We start from the raw sequence: 13,375 nt of genomic DNA on the forward strand, positions 1-13,375 counted from the left end.
GTATCTATGAAGACTAAGCATAGACTTTAACCTTTGTCCTTCAGTCAAAGCCAAAAATATAATAATTAGCATTTCTCAATGTTCTATGTATTCTCACACAGCAGTTTTCTAGTATCTATGGAGGCAGGAAAAGCAAAACAAATGGAGTCAGAGCAAAATCTATTCCTGAAATTTATTAAATCTCACCCGAGTTGTCCCAGTCCCTCCTAACAAAGGCCTTTCTCTTCTCTTCCAGGAACTGGCTAGGAATAAGCCCTGCACTTCCTCCTTCTTTGACATGACTAGCCTGGGGAAAAAAAAAGAAAATAAAATCATGGGTAACTTGTGAGAAGCATTTTTCTCATCCACAGGGTGTTGACTGATTTTCACACTGCCAAAATTTCTCAATGGTGAGTATCGATATATTTACTACTGAGACTTGGAAATCAGATGTGGATATTAAAATTCTGTCTTACAGTAACAGTGTCTTGCTTTATTTGATATACTTTAATTGAGTATTAAAATTCAGGAAACTTAAATAAAATAGATACAAGTTACATTACTGGTTCCCATTAAGTTAGGAAGCTCTTACAGCCATAAACCTTTGGCATCAAAACCCTGAATGGAATCCTATGGCTCCAGATGCTGAACTCTCAAGTGACAAAACTCAAGATTTTCTAGTACACAGTACACTTATTTTGTATTCTTGAGCTGCTCATAACAGGTTCCAGTGCAGCTTATTAACTGTCACTTCACAAACAATGAATTTTAGAACATGCCTAATCATGCCTCCAAGCTTTTTACTCTAACTATAGATTTAAAATCTTAGTAACTTATGTATTCCTAGTAACTGAAGTTTGGCTAAGATTCTCTACGAAATAATTTCACAGCAAGCTCAATTCTCAGGAAGCTTAACACAGACAAAGACACAGCTATAAGACGTTATGCTTTGCTTCTCCACAACTGGTTGGCCTGCTTCCTGCTAAGAGGAACTATTCGCTTTTCAACTTGTACGCTTCTACCTATGACTAACTGACTTTTTACAGTTAGCAGGTTTTTAGTAAGCACAAGGAAAAACTAACTTCTCTTTCCCAGTGGCATGATCTGCACAGTATTACTTGCAACACCCTATACTAGTGTAACACACTTCACTTTTCCGTCTGACCGAGTGTTTAGGATTTAAGTTTTATTTCTGCTGGACTCCCACAAGTTACACCTGGAGAATGTACACAGCAATACAGAAGACAGCGTGTAAGCTAAACGTCAGACAACTCCAGAGTTCTGGAGTACCTAACTTCTGAAACTAATTAACTTGGCAGTAATAAATTTTCTGCCTTCCCTCACACTTTTTATTCTTTTTCTTTCTGTTACTACTGTCATTGACAAGCAACAGAATTCAGCAACAGTTGTTGATGTATATTCAAATATTTTTGTTGCTTTTAAAGAATATATATATATATATATATTATTGCTTTCAAGTAGTGTTTGGCTCACTACTGCTTGTTATGTAGCAAAGGGTGTGCAATTTAGGCGTAGAAAGGGAAATCAATAATGCTAAACTCTTTGCCTGGATTGCCGCTGCCACTTGCAATTCTGAGTACCTCGGTTAAGAAAATTGTCTTTAAGGTTCACTCGTCCCACTTTCAAAAGCACTGATGATATTTAATTGCATGTATAGTGTCTTGGAAAAAAAAATAAAAAACGGCATAAGCGCTGGGTTACATTTCCACTGAAGGACTGAATGTAGAAACACAACCTTAAAGCAGGATAAGCTGTTAATATTTGAAATAGTGCCAAACACTTTGATGATGGACACACACACTACAGCTCACAGACCCTGACCGCCACTGTAGAAATAAAAGATACAGTGCCTCCAAATAGCTGCTCTCACCCCTCTTCAAATCCACGGGGTTCATTTCCCTCTCTCAACTCTGAGCACTCATGAAGGGGTCCGCTTCTTCACAGTCACTGTCAGGGAAGGCTTAACCACAATTAATATCGTCCACCTAAAACTTTCTGCTAGAAACTGCCCTCTTAAACTGTTTTTGGAATGTCTAGCCTTATGATACAAGATCAAAGACAAACAAATAGCAGTGATAACAAAATGAGTGTTACACACACAATTTATACCATTCAATTTTCTCTAGTATTTGTGATTAATATCACAATATTAGCTTGAAATTGGATTGCAGCATAAATATTTTTTCTTGTATCTATTCTTAAATGGGAGTAGATCATAATTTAAAGACTTTATTATTAAAGCAACTAGCGAAGATTTAAAAAGTAAGATAAAAAACTAAAAGCTTTTTACCAACCTGCCACCAATTTGGATCTTCCCGGTTTACAATCTGAAGAATTTCTCCTTTAGAAAATTTCAAACCTGCTTCTTTGCATGGGATGAGGTTGTCATTATATGGATTATAATCGAAATGACACTTCACAAAAACCTGAAATGTGCAAAAATTTACAAAGCTTAAACATTGTAAAATACATTATTACTAAGTTATCTGTCAAACTGAACTGATGTCTATAGCTACAGCATAAAAAGTTTGACGTGATCAAAGTTGCATTTGGCAAGTGAAGTACAGTCTACGGAAAAACTGGTATATACCAGCTGAGAGAGTAGAATAATCAGCAGTGCCAACCTTGGCTGAAGGAGCTTCATGATAAAAATAAAAACCCCCAACCCTGTTCTATTTGGACAATGTATTACAAACCACTCATTTTTGCATTTCAGTATATACAACTCAATTAGTATTCTGACTTTAGATTACTTAAACTCTCAGAATATAAGCAGTTATTCAAGGCTTGAGGAATCTTAAGAATTGATTTTGCTATGAACTCAAAAGACTCAAATCTGATGCGGGGCAAGAAACAGTAAAGTTGCATCAACAGGCTGGAAACGTCTTTTGACATTTTTCTGCCAGGTTAGGGAGCGAAGGAAACGGTGCGCTTTCCTCAAATACAGCACATTCCCCCAGCACCTACGCAACGTAAGCGTAGTCTGTTATGTCATGGGCATTAAGACCTGCTACCTGAAGGACTGTCTTACAAGATGCTTCAAAGGCACTGATTTAGAGCAACAAGTAACTTCTGCAGTGGAGAAACTGCCAGTCTACAGCAATGACGAAAGGATAAGGAATAGCCACCCTCCAAGCTCCTATTTAAGCCAGCAAGCTCAAGCGCATCTGTTGAATTCAATGGTTCTAAATTCTGTGAGACGGCGTACTTGGGCACTGATCACGTTACAAACACATGCGGTTCACTGCAGTTCAGTGTGATTGTGGCTAGGTCACCAAAGGTCACTCCATGTCAAAGAAACATACTTTATATGTAGTATACAAATGCTTATCAATCTGAGATACAAATTAGAACTTTTTAGGCAGGCCTGTTAGCCATGGTATTAATCTACTGAATAAACGCATTTCCAAAATGTAATTAAGGGTGAATACAGGTATCTATATTTTAGCCTTCCTGCTAATCTTAAGTACACAAAATAATCAAAATATAATGAACGCAAAACCTTAAAATAATCTTCTATAATAAAGTACCAAGTAGAAGTTCTTTTGACAGAATTGTTAGAAATGCGCTACTGACCTGTTGAGGAATAACAGTGTCTCTGTAGCTGGGGAGAATCTTCAGAGTGACACTGCCACTAATATTTTTCAGCAGTTCCTGCAGTTCTTTTGGATTGTTTCCAACCTCATGGCCATTCACCTCTTTGATAATGTCACCTACATGCAGAAGACCTTGTCGATCTATCATTCCACCATGAAGAATTCGTGCTATTACCAGATCATTGTTCTCAACTCTAAACGTAACACCCTGAAAGAGGAACGTGACACCTAGTTTGCCATTGTCTGAATTTCAATTTCATTTTACCATTATCTCAAACAAAAACATACAGCTATGGAATATTCTATCTACCCCAATGAAAAGACAGTAATAGTTACTACAGTGTAAGAGCTCCTAATACACAGATAAGCATCAGGTGACACAGAAGTGCTTTCAGACAAGGTTTTCATATAACTGAGCTATGACTCTGCTGTCCTTGATCGCATGCAATCCTGTCATTTTGTATCAGAACCAAAGAGATGCTGTGTTAGTCAGTTAGGTTTGCAAGTCATTTAGCCTAGTGGCTGCCTATTCACTATCTCATCATTTTTGACAGAGAACAGGATGGAGAACACACATATTTCTTATTTCAACCTTTCAGTACTGATCTTAGCACACACTAAATTACACAACATAATAATGGAAATAACTAGAATATAATGCAAGAAATCAGGCACATGCAAACGTTTTCACACACAACTTAAAGACACGCTCATCTTTATTACTTACCAGTGGCTCTCCTGCTCTTTTGTGAATTCCGAGGATACGAATAGCATCTACTGGAACAATCTGATTGTTCACTGAAGAATTATTGACTTCTGGGCTAGAAGGAGGGGAATCGTAACATTTTGAAGCCACAATATCATGCGCTTCCAAGAGTGACTGCAAAGGAACAGAAAAAGCCTTTTTAAAAATAATGAAATAAACATTTGCAAAAGTATTTACTGCTGAATAACCACTGAATCTGCCCTTTTGGGACCAGATTATAAAACTCTTACTTCACATGGAATGGAGCAAAAACTGCCACACAAGAACTGGCACGGACTGATAAGCCTACTGTCTTGGCAAATATGCTCTCTTTTGTAAATACAAATGCTTCTTCTAAAGGAAGTACAAGAGAAACGTAATGAATTTGGGAAGAATACATGATCTTGCAGGGAAGAAGATGAAAAAAAGGAGTACCTAAAATAGTCTTTCACCTAATGAGACAGTATCTGAGCAAATGGTTAATGGAAATGAACAACCCACTGGAAAAAACATGAAGATAACTCATTATTAGATACTTGTGTTTAATGTAATAAAATTTTCCCCCACAGTAATTTGGATAATTACAGGTATGCAAGGACTTCTAGCAATCTGCAAAATGAGTGCCTTCTGCTTGCACAAAGCCAAAGCAGAATTCTAGCACCAAATGAATCCAAGTTGACAGAATTCGTTTTCTGTACGACAAGAGCTCAGACCTCATAGTTAATGGTGTTTTCACCAGCCCACATACATGAATACAGCGAAAAGGAGGAGATCCAAATAAATACAATCATTTTTGGAAGACAATGCAATTTAGACTTGATTTTCTCATAAAAGATACTGTAAGATTTAAAGACTTACAAGACAATACATACAGGTAAAACAAGATCAAACTTGTGAAATTAAACAGCGGAGACCTTCTGTCTTCAAGAGGAAAAGGGACACTCTATAGCGACCGTATACAGTAGTTGAAGGCAGCGCATACTATAGCACAGATAGTCTCACTGACAGATACAGAAAGGGGAGCAGTAGTAAGCAGAGGAGATGACTACCAAGCCTCCAACAACATAGCTTTGTTTCCAGCAGTGACCTGATGAGATACAGTCTTAAGTCAGATCACCGACTGGTGTCGAGGAAGTCACTCTAAGCAGCCACCACAGGGACTACCACTGATGGCGACATGCCCATGCCAGAGGAAGACCACAAACTACTAGGAAGCAGAGCAGGTGAGCAGGCAACATTTAAGCCAACTTAATAGTTTCGCTATGCAGCCTGTTCCATCCTTCTGTAAGCCACCTCTACCCTAGAAGCTGTACAACGCTATTAGTACAGAACTAATCTCAACATGCGAGCCCTCAAAGGGTCACAAACCAGAGCAGTCGTTTTTATCTGCCCATTACACGATGACCCTGCTGATATTTCAGCTTGAGATTAGGAAGAGGTACTAATTCACTGATTCTGCCCCTGCCATTAAGAGAGTAAAAAAAGCTGTTTATTGTGGCTATGATACTGTGGACATAAACCAAATCAAATAAAATAGAAAAGCCAATAATTTATTTAAACCAAGCAATTTATAACTCTTCATTATCCAAGACGCATCTAATTCAAAAACCAGGAGAACAGATCTCTCTTTGCCAATGTTTGCAAGCAACATTTCTGGATCTTTCCACAATCCCGAAATGAAACCAACTAGCATCAACTACACATTTCAACACATTAGCGCTTACAAAACCAGGTAGATACATCAGTATGGTACTTCCAGTTTTCCTTTCTGGTCACATGCTAGAACAAATTGTTTCCAAACTTTCTGGCCACAAACCACTAGATTTCTCATGCAGCTTTACCCATAACGAGCTTCTACAGCTTTAACAGTCATACAACTTATGGATTACAATCTGATCCACAGTCAAAAAAGACAACTACACTAACAGGCCGTGTCATCCTTTTCAAATTAACATGCTCTGTAAGATTCTTCAGTTCTTAAATCTGACACCATTCCACATTCTGATCCTATTTAGTCACTCCTTTCATGGATAAGCATGAATTCTTTCGACTAGTACTTAACCATCTCTGGGCCACAAAATCTTTTTCCTGCTATTTACATGATGGCTGAGTCACAGAAGGACTATCAGAGATGGTACATCGCTGCCCACAATTATAAAACATGGTTTCTTTAAGAAAAGTAGTTTATTGGCCTTGTCAAAGCAAGCCATAGTTAACTTAACTACCTTCCCACCCCTCTCAGTTCTGAAACTCAGGAATCTATACCAGTTTTATAAGACTGTTTCCAGCCAGCCAGGTCAGCATACGGACCTATAGAACACTTAAACAAAGCCACCTGGCAACAGGGGCCAGGTGTCTGTATCCACTGCGGGACTATTGCTCAGTTACTTTCTTATTTCAGTAATACTGGTGAGTGATCTGAGAAAAACAGTTGCACAAACTTTTCTTACAGTATCGGAAAAAGTGATACTCTGTGCTCCTGCACCTCCAGAGCTCCCCTGGAATCCAACTTTTCCCATACTGGTGCTGGAACCCTTGCAAAACCCACTGCAAAAGTCTGCAAAGCAACATGAACTGAATCATCAACAACCATCAAACAGTTCAAAGTTTTCCTCCATACCAGCATACGTATGGATATATATCCATACAGACATATGATCATATACAGGATCAGCTGACTATCCAAGACTGGGTAACTGTAGAGAGGTTCTCATGGAAAAAATGGCAATGCTGCCAGAATAAGGCAGTTAGAAGAACTCCCTGCATATGACAAGAGATCTCGCACAACGGACATACAGTCCTGTGGCAGACTGTCATGAAGTAATCCATAAACTTAGAAAATATTGACTCCTTTACAGTAGTTTTCTGTGGCTGTACTTATTTGACAGGTTATAAAAAGGAAGTTATTCAAAATTCAGTAAACAAACTAAACCACGTTAAACATCCAAGGCTCTCTACAGTGCTGAAGCCAAGTTCTAGTTCAAAATCTGTTTTTCCTAAAAGAATTCTCAGCACAATCTATACCTATGAAACATTGCCTGCTCTATATGATAACTATTTCCCTGACTGTGATCCAATAGAACAGTTACATTACAAATTGGAGGCTGGGGTTGGGGTTTAATATACAAGAGAACAACTCTGTGGTCTTGAATTCAGGCCTCAAAAGTACTTAAAATATTTCCATTCCTCTTTTATGCACTAAATATGTGCTAGTCTTCTCTGGTAACACTATTTAGATATTAGAACTTAATAAATGGACTACAGGCCCATAACATACATGTCAAAAGCAGGTATTTTTGAAGGCTGTTCTGGAAAAGTGAGGAAATCATTTAGGATCCTAGAGATATCAGGGGGACTGGTAAGGAAGCATGAATATGTGGGAAAAATAACCCTATAAATTAAGATATGTCTAGGAAGCAACTTAAAATCACTTTTCTAAATGAAACATTTTAAAGGTATGATTAACCCTTGTAAAGCTAACTATTAGAAGAAAATAGTGGCTGCTTTTCAGATTAAGCATTTTCTTGCCAGCAGAATCTACTGTTTAGGATGGATGGCTTGCATAATTCTTGGAAAGGTGAAAGTAACTGACCAAGTTCTTCCACAAGCAGCAGAAGTGAATCTTCTGCGTATTTAACTGCTCCAACAATGCAATACTTGCAGCTCCTCTCTCCTCCCTCAAGGCAACCTCTCTTACCATTCCTCTCTTCTGCTCTGCAGCTATTGCCTGGTATGGAAAGACTTGCCATATAGCCTTTTCTATGCATGGCACGTGCCAGCTGGCTCTTCGGTATATATTGGCCTGACGGCCGGTCATCGATACTGTGAAATTCGTGAGAACTTAGTGTCTTTTACGCTTTGACCCCCGAAGAGTTCAGTTAAAACTAAAAGGGGTAAAAAGTGGAAGCGAAGAAGAAGAAAGGAATGAAAGAAAAAATGAGAAAAGGAGAAAAGGCAGAGAACAGTCAAACATAATAGCATAACCATACATGCACCTGTACTCCCTAAGTCAGTCCCCCCCTCAAGGTTCTTCTAGAAACACATGTAAAAGAAATGAAGTTCTGTAATTTGGTATTTTCAGCACTAAACGATACACTCAAATAGGCTATTGCACTGGCGACTTGTATACCATATTTGATACCTGTATGCTGAGGTAGGTTACGACTACTAGGTGATGCTGTGATAAAGTGGCACTATTTATTTGTAAAATATAGAATCAGCCTCAAAGTTACACAATACTGTCCACGAAACTTTAAGAGTCAAGTCAAGGTGGCTTGTTTACACATTTACTGAACTAGAGAACGGATGCAAATTACATTTCCAGTAATTATAAATTACACTGTATTTTTCCTTTCTTCCTTACAGGTCCCTTCTTACAGAATTTGGAATATGTCTCCTTGCACCAAACGAGACAGAAAGGATAGCACTTACTTCTTACATTCTTAGTTTTCTGTTTCCTTTTCATTGAGACATATATAGCCTCCTCAAGCTTTAGAAGGAATACTGTATCCATATTTTGGTCTGCAAATTGGCCTAGAAGCTCTTCTACAGTGGTCACAACTATGATACTAGTTAAATAAAAACACTTAATCAAATTACAGATACTTTGGCCTCAGTTGTCTTTGTTGCCTTCCTCCAGATGGGGAATAGAAGCACAGAATTAAGGGCCAAAAAGTACACCCTAATTTTAGGCTTCAAAACTGAATCAGATCAGATCTACTTTTAAAAAGTAAGTAGCCAGCTGCTTTTTGCCTGTGTGCAGCAGTCAACACTGCTTATTGTTTCTGCAAATGAGACAGAAGGCCTCTCAACAGGCACTCAGAAAATATATAAAAAAACAACAAACCCAAGCTAAAGCTATTTCACTTTTTTTTTTTTTTTTTTTTAATTTGTTTCTAATGAACTCTTATTCTGACAGAGCGAGGGACAGGTTAGTTCACCAGGGCAGCAGTTAACTATCTTAACCATCAAACAGTCATTTCTCTTCCTTTCATACCTAATTCTTTCTGTACCATCCAGGTTATGCGGCAAAAGCGGCAGGGAACCCTAGAAATAGCTTGTTTCTCTTTCTTACCCATGACTTGCCCAACAGTACAGCGAAAGAAACAGCACGCAATCTTGCACGCAGTAATCGTGACATGAGTTTTTAAACTGTGTTCCAAGGAAGAGTCAACAAACTGTGAACCAGTAAGTCTGATGTTGATATTAAACAAATGAGAAGTTTCCATAAAAAACAGAATGATTGGACAAAATAGATCATGGGAAAGCATCAACATGCATTAAAACGGGAAGTCATGCTTCTCAAATCTAGTTAAGTTCCTTGAAAGAGTCACCAAGCATGGTAACAAGGCAGTTACAGTTGATGAGATAGATGAATTCCCAAAAGGCCTTAGATAGACTTCTTTATCAAAGTCTTTTAAAGAAACAAAGCTACTACACGGCAAGCAGTAAGGCTCTCAAGTGGATGGTTAAAAGACAGAAAAACTGGGCCCAGGAATATGGTATTTTTAGTTTTCAAAATTCATGTCACCAGGGGATTTCTCAGAGGCATCTGGGCTCTGAGTTCTGCACCTGCCAATACGCTGACATGTCAGATAAGTGGTCTAGGAAACGCGGAAGAGAAATGAATGACAGGGTTTGCTGATGCTGCTGAACTATTCAAGGAGTAAAACAACTGACTGTAACATGCAGGAGCACCTCATGAGCAACAGAGTAAGAACAAGGTAAATCAAATTCAACACAGACTGCAAGGAAAAACACAATCCTAATATAACGTGTTAACCGAGAGACTCAGAAGTGGTATCTCAGAGGTGTAAACAGTAGAAAAGCAAAGCAAACTGAAAAAAACAACCCACCTCTACGGTTACTGAGCCTAGAAGTACCTCTGCATTACTAAGAGGGTAGTCAAACATTGGAACAGGCTTCCTAGAGGTGGTTGATGCCTCAAGCCTGTCAGTGTTTACCAAGGCATTTGGAAAATGCCCTTAACAACATGCTTTAATATTTTGTTGACCCTGATATTGTCAGGACTAGGTGATCATTGTAGGTCCCTTCCAAATGAAGTATTCTATTCTACTCTGTTCACCAGCTGTTAAAAAGGCAAACTAAATACTAGGAATTTTTAGGCAATGAGTAGGAGATGTAATGGAAATTACTACACCACTTCATAAATCCACATTGCTGTGAATGCTCTGCGAAGCTGTATACAGCTTTGCTTCCCTTCTTTTTATTTGAGACAGACAGACAGACATATACCGTGAGGTCTCTCAAATCAAGAGTAACAAAAAACACGCAAGGAATCGCATAAATGTTAGCATTTTTGTTCAGCAGCTGCTTTGGGACTTCTATGTTAAATGTGTGGGTTGCTTAAGCCTGAACCAAGGGAGAACATGACTCCAGCATCACGTTGTGCCGCTCTAAGTATGACTTAGAATGACTCCTGGGTTTGCCTTAGTATTGGCTACTCACGCTAATTAAAATTTTTATTTGATCTCCGTCTCCTAAAGAACATTTCCAGTCTCCACTACAAAAATTCTTTGCCTGGTTGGTCTCTGGTCTCTGCCATCTCTCTCCAGAGATCACTGCTATAGTGCCTTTCAAAGTCAGTCTATTCCAGCACTTAAGTCACTTTGATCTTTTGATTCATTCTCTTTGACTTGTCAATTTTAGTTTCTCTGTCTAACACAACGGAACTTTGTCAGGTCTGTCACAGCACCAGTGGGCCTCCAAAGCCAATCTTTTTGCATTACAACGACCAGTTCCTCTAAACTCATCCTCTCCTTTTGAGTACCCATTTCTGCTAAGGGATCAAAGACTGATTTGCAGGTTTATTCACCCGTAAGCCTCCAATTTGATCCACTGGCTATGACAGCCTTCTGGACAAGTAAGAGCACAAGGGAGACTCTTCAGAAGAGGCAGCGGAACTATCAGCATCCAGAATAGCTACTACCTCAAAAGCTGAGCTCTTGAAGTGTTTCCTCTTCCAGCAGGCCACAACACAGCTTGGCAGCATATCCAGTGATTATTTATGTTAAATTGTAACGCACCTCACTGCTACATTTGTATAACGTATAACTGAAAACTGAAAACGTATAACTGTTTAAACTCACACACCCCCCAAAAATATCTATGACTCTATGCCAAAAGCAGCACATTTATACTGTGACAAAAGGTTTCCTTGTGTTCTTCTACAGGATACCTACAGCTAAGTCCCAAAGTCAGCTGAAGCCTGGCCTAGGAGGTCCAGAATCTAGCAAGGATTTACAAACCCTAATCTTCAAGGGTCGGTACAGAAGCTGGTAACAGAATGGCAGTATGGAAAAACATCTGCTTTTGACAAGCAGATGTCAAAATTTCACTTAAATACAGCAATAGTGAGAGGGATGCAAAGTCTCAACTTGAGCTGCAGTGCAGATTGCAGCATAGAAGAATCACGTTCATTCACTCCACAAACTGTGTTATCTTGCACGAGTATGAATGCCAACAGCTGAACCAAAATGCAGAACGGTCGGTCAATATCAGGGACTAGAGACCACCTGGAAATGCTGAAGATAAAGCCTTCAGGGAACTGTTATGGAAACTTCAGTCATACAGGAAGTAAATACTTGTCCTGCCCAAGATTTATAACAGAAACTTCAGTGGATTTTAATACAATAAGTGAAGATATTCTTGAAGTGATATTAAAGGATAAAATCATGCGCACTCTTAACCTCACATGGCTTCTGTTTTACCTGTCATTTGCAGTAAAATCCTACATATTAAAGTCCACTACAGTTCAGGTTTTGTTTTGTTATTATTCCTAGATCCGTATGTGGACGCTGACACAGTAAGTTGGTAATAGACAGTAAAAACGTGGCACCTGAAAATGAGGCTCCTTGAGTATTCCAACCAATTCTGCAATATTTTCATCTTTATTTACTAAGGGACTGATGTCTTCAAGAATTTCATTCACCAGCTCCAGGTTGTTGTCACTGACAGCCTCAAGTTTAGAATCTTCCAGTCGCTCATGAGCCTGTAAGATTAAACATATATCTATAGTGTGTGGTTAAGTTTCAAGTAGCTCCAATTTATAAACCTTTAAAATAATTTCTTGGCGCAACCTTTAGCAGGAAAGCCAGAAAAATTACGTCTCGTGTAATCTGTGTATTTTACATGCTTACATTTTGCATGACCCAACAAACCTCATAAATGGCACCTGTCAGAGACGCTTGTATATCCTTATTTGCCACAACCTTCATGCTATATACACCAAACAGTCCTCTCTGAACAGTATAGTGCCTCAGATCTCTTCTGCTTCAGAACCCACTACAAGTACACCTTCTAGAAGGATAAAAAAGGAACTATGGGACCTGCACAGAAGACACAAAGTCTGCAAGAGCAGCATTTACCACAGGCTCCTCCTATTAAAACACCTACAAACCAGCAAATTTTAAAAGGAAATCTGCATAACTAAAAGAAATGCTAAAGAAAAGTCTGCAGCAAAGGCAGCTAACAGCATCCCAGGCTGCATTAAGAAGCGTGCTGCCAGAAGGTCGACCTCTACTCAGCAGTGACGAGGCCACACCGGGAGTACTGTTTATAATTGTAGACCTACTGGAGAGAGTGTACCGAAGGGCCGTGAAGACAATGAAAGGACTGGAGCACCTAGTGTTTGGGGAAAGGCTGGGAGACCTGGGACTGCTCAGCCTGGAGAACAGACAGCTTCAGGGGGGTCTCATCAATGTGTATAAATACCCGAAGGGAGGGTGCAAAGAGGATGGAGCCAGGCTCTTTTCAGCGGGTGCCCAGTGACAGGACAGGAGACAATGGGCTCAAAGTGGAACACAGGAGGCTCTGTCTAAACATAAGGAAACACTTCTTCTACTGTGAGAGTGACTGAGCACTGGCACACTTTGCCCAGAGAGGTCGGAGTCTCCCTCCTTAGAAATATTCAAAAGCCATCAGACATGGTCCTGGGCAGCCATCTCCACGTGACCCTACTTGAGGAGGGCGTTGGACCAAATGCCCCCCCAGAGGTTCCTTCCAACCTCAACCA

General features: G+C 39.3%; 1 protein-coding gene across 3 annotated transcripts in view; it reads right to left on the reverse strand.

Moving 5' to 3' along the window:
• The window catches only part of MPP6 (membrane palmitoylated protein 6), a 61,983-nt gene that overhangs the window by 14,289 nt on the left and 34,319 nt on the right, over window positions 1-13,375 (reverse strand). For 2 of the 3 annotated variants that reach the window (XM_037382928.1, XM_037382927.1), the window contains exons 3-7: window positions 12,200-12,352; window positions 4,324-4,476; window positions 3,577-3,804; window positions 2,295-2,426; window positions 187-286 (exon numbers count right to left, since the gene is read on the reverse strand). In XM_037382928.1, coding sequence (XP_037238825.1) covers window positions 187-286; window positions 2,295-2,426; window positions 3,577-3,804; window positions 4,324-4,476; window positions 12,200-12,352 — 766 coding nt within the window. The remainder of the gene's footprint in view (window positions 1-186; window positions 287-2,294; window positions 2,427-3,576; window positions 3,805-4,323; window positions 4,477-12,199; window positions 12,353-13,375) is intronic. The other variant, XM_037382929.1, reaches the window with a different exon arrangement.

Source organism: Falco rusticolus, chromosome 4 (genome assembly GCF_015220075.1).
Source record: "Falco rusticolus isolate bFalRus1 chromosome 4, bFalRus1.pri, whole genome shotgun sequence".
In the NCBI taxonomy this organism is placed as follows: domain Eukaryota; kingdom Metazoa; phylum Chordata; class Aves; order Falconiformes; family Falconidae; genus Falco; species Falco rusticolus.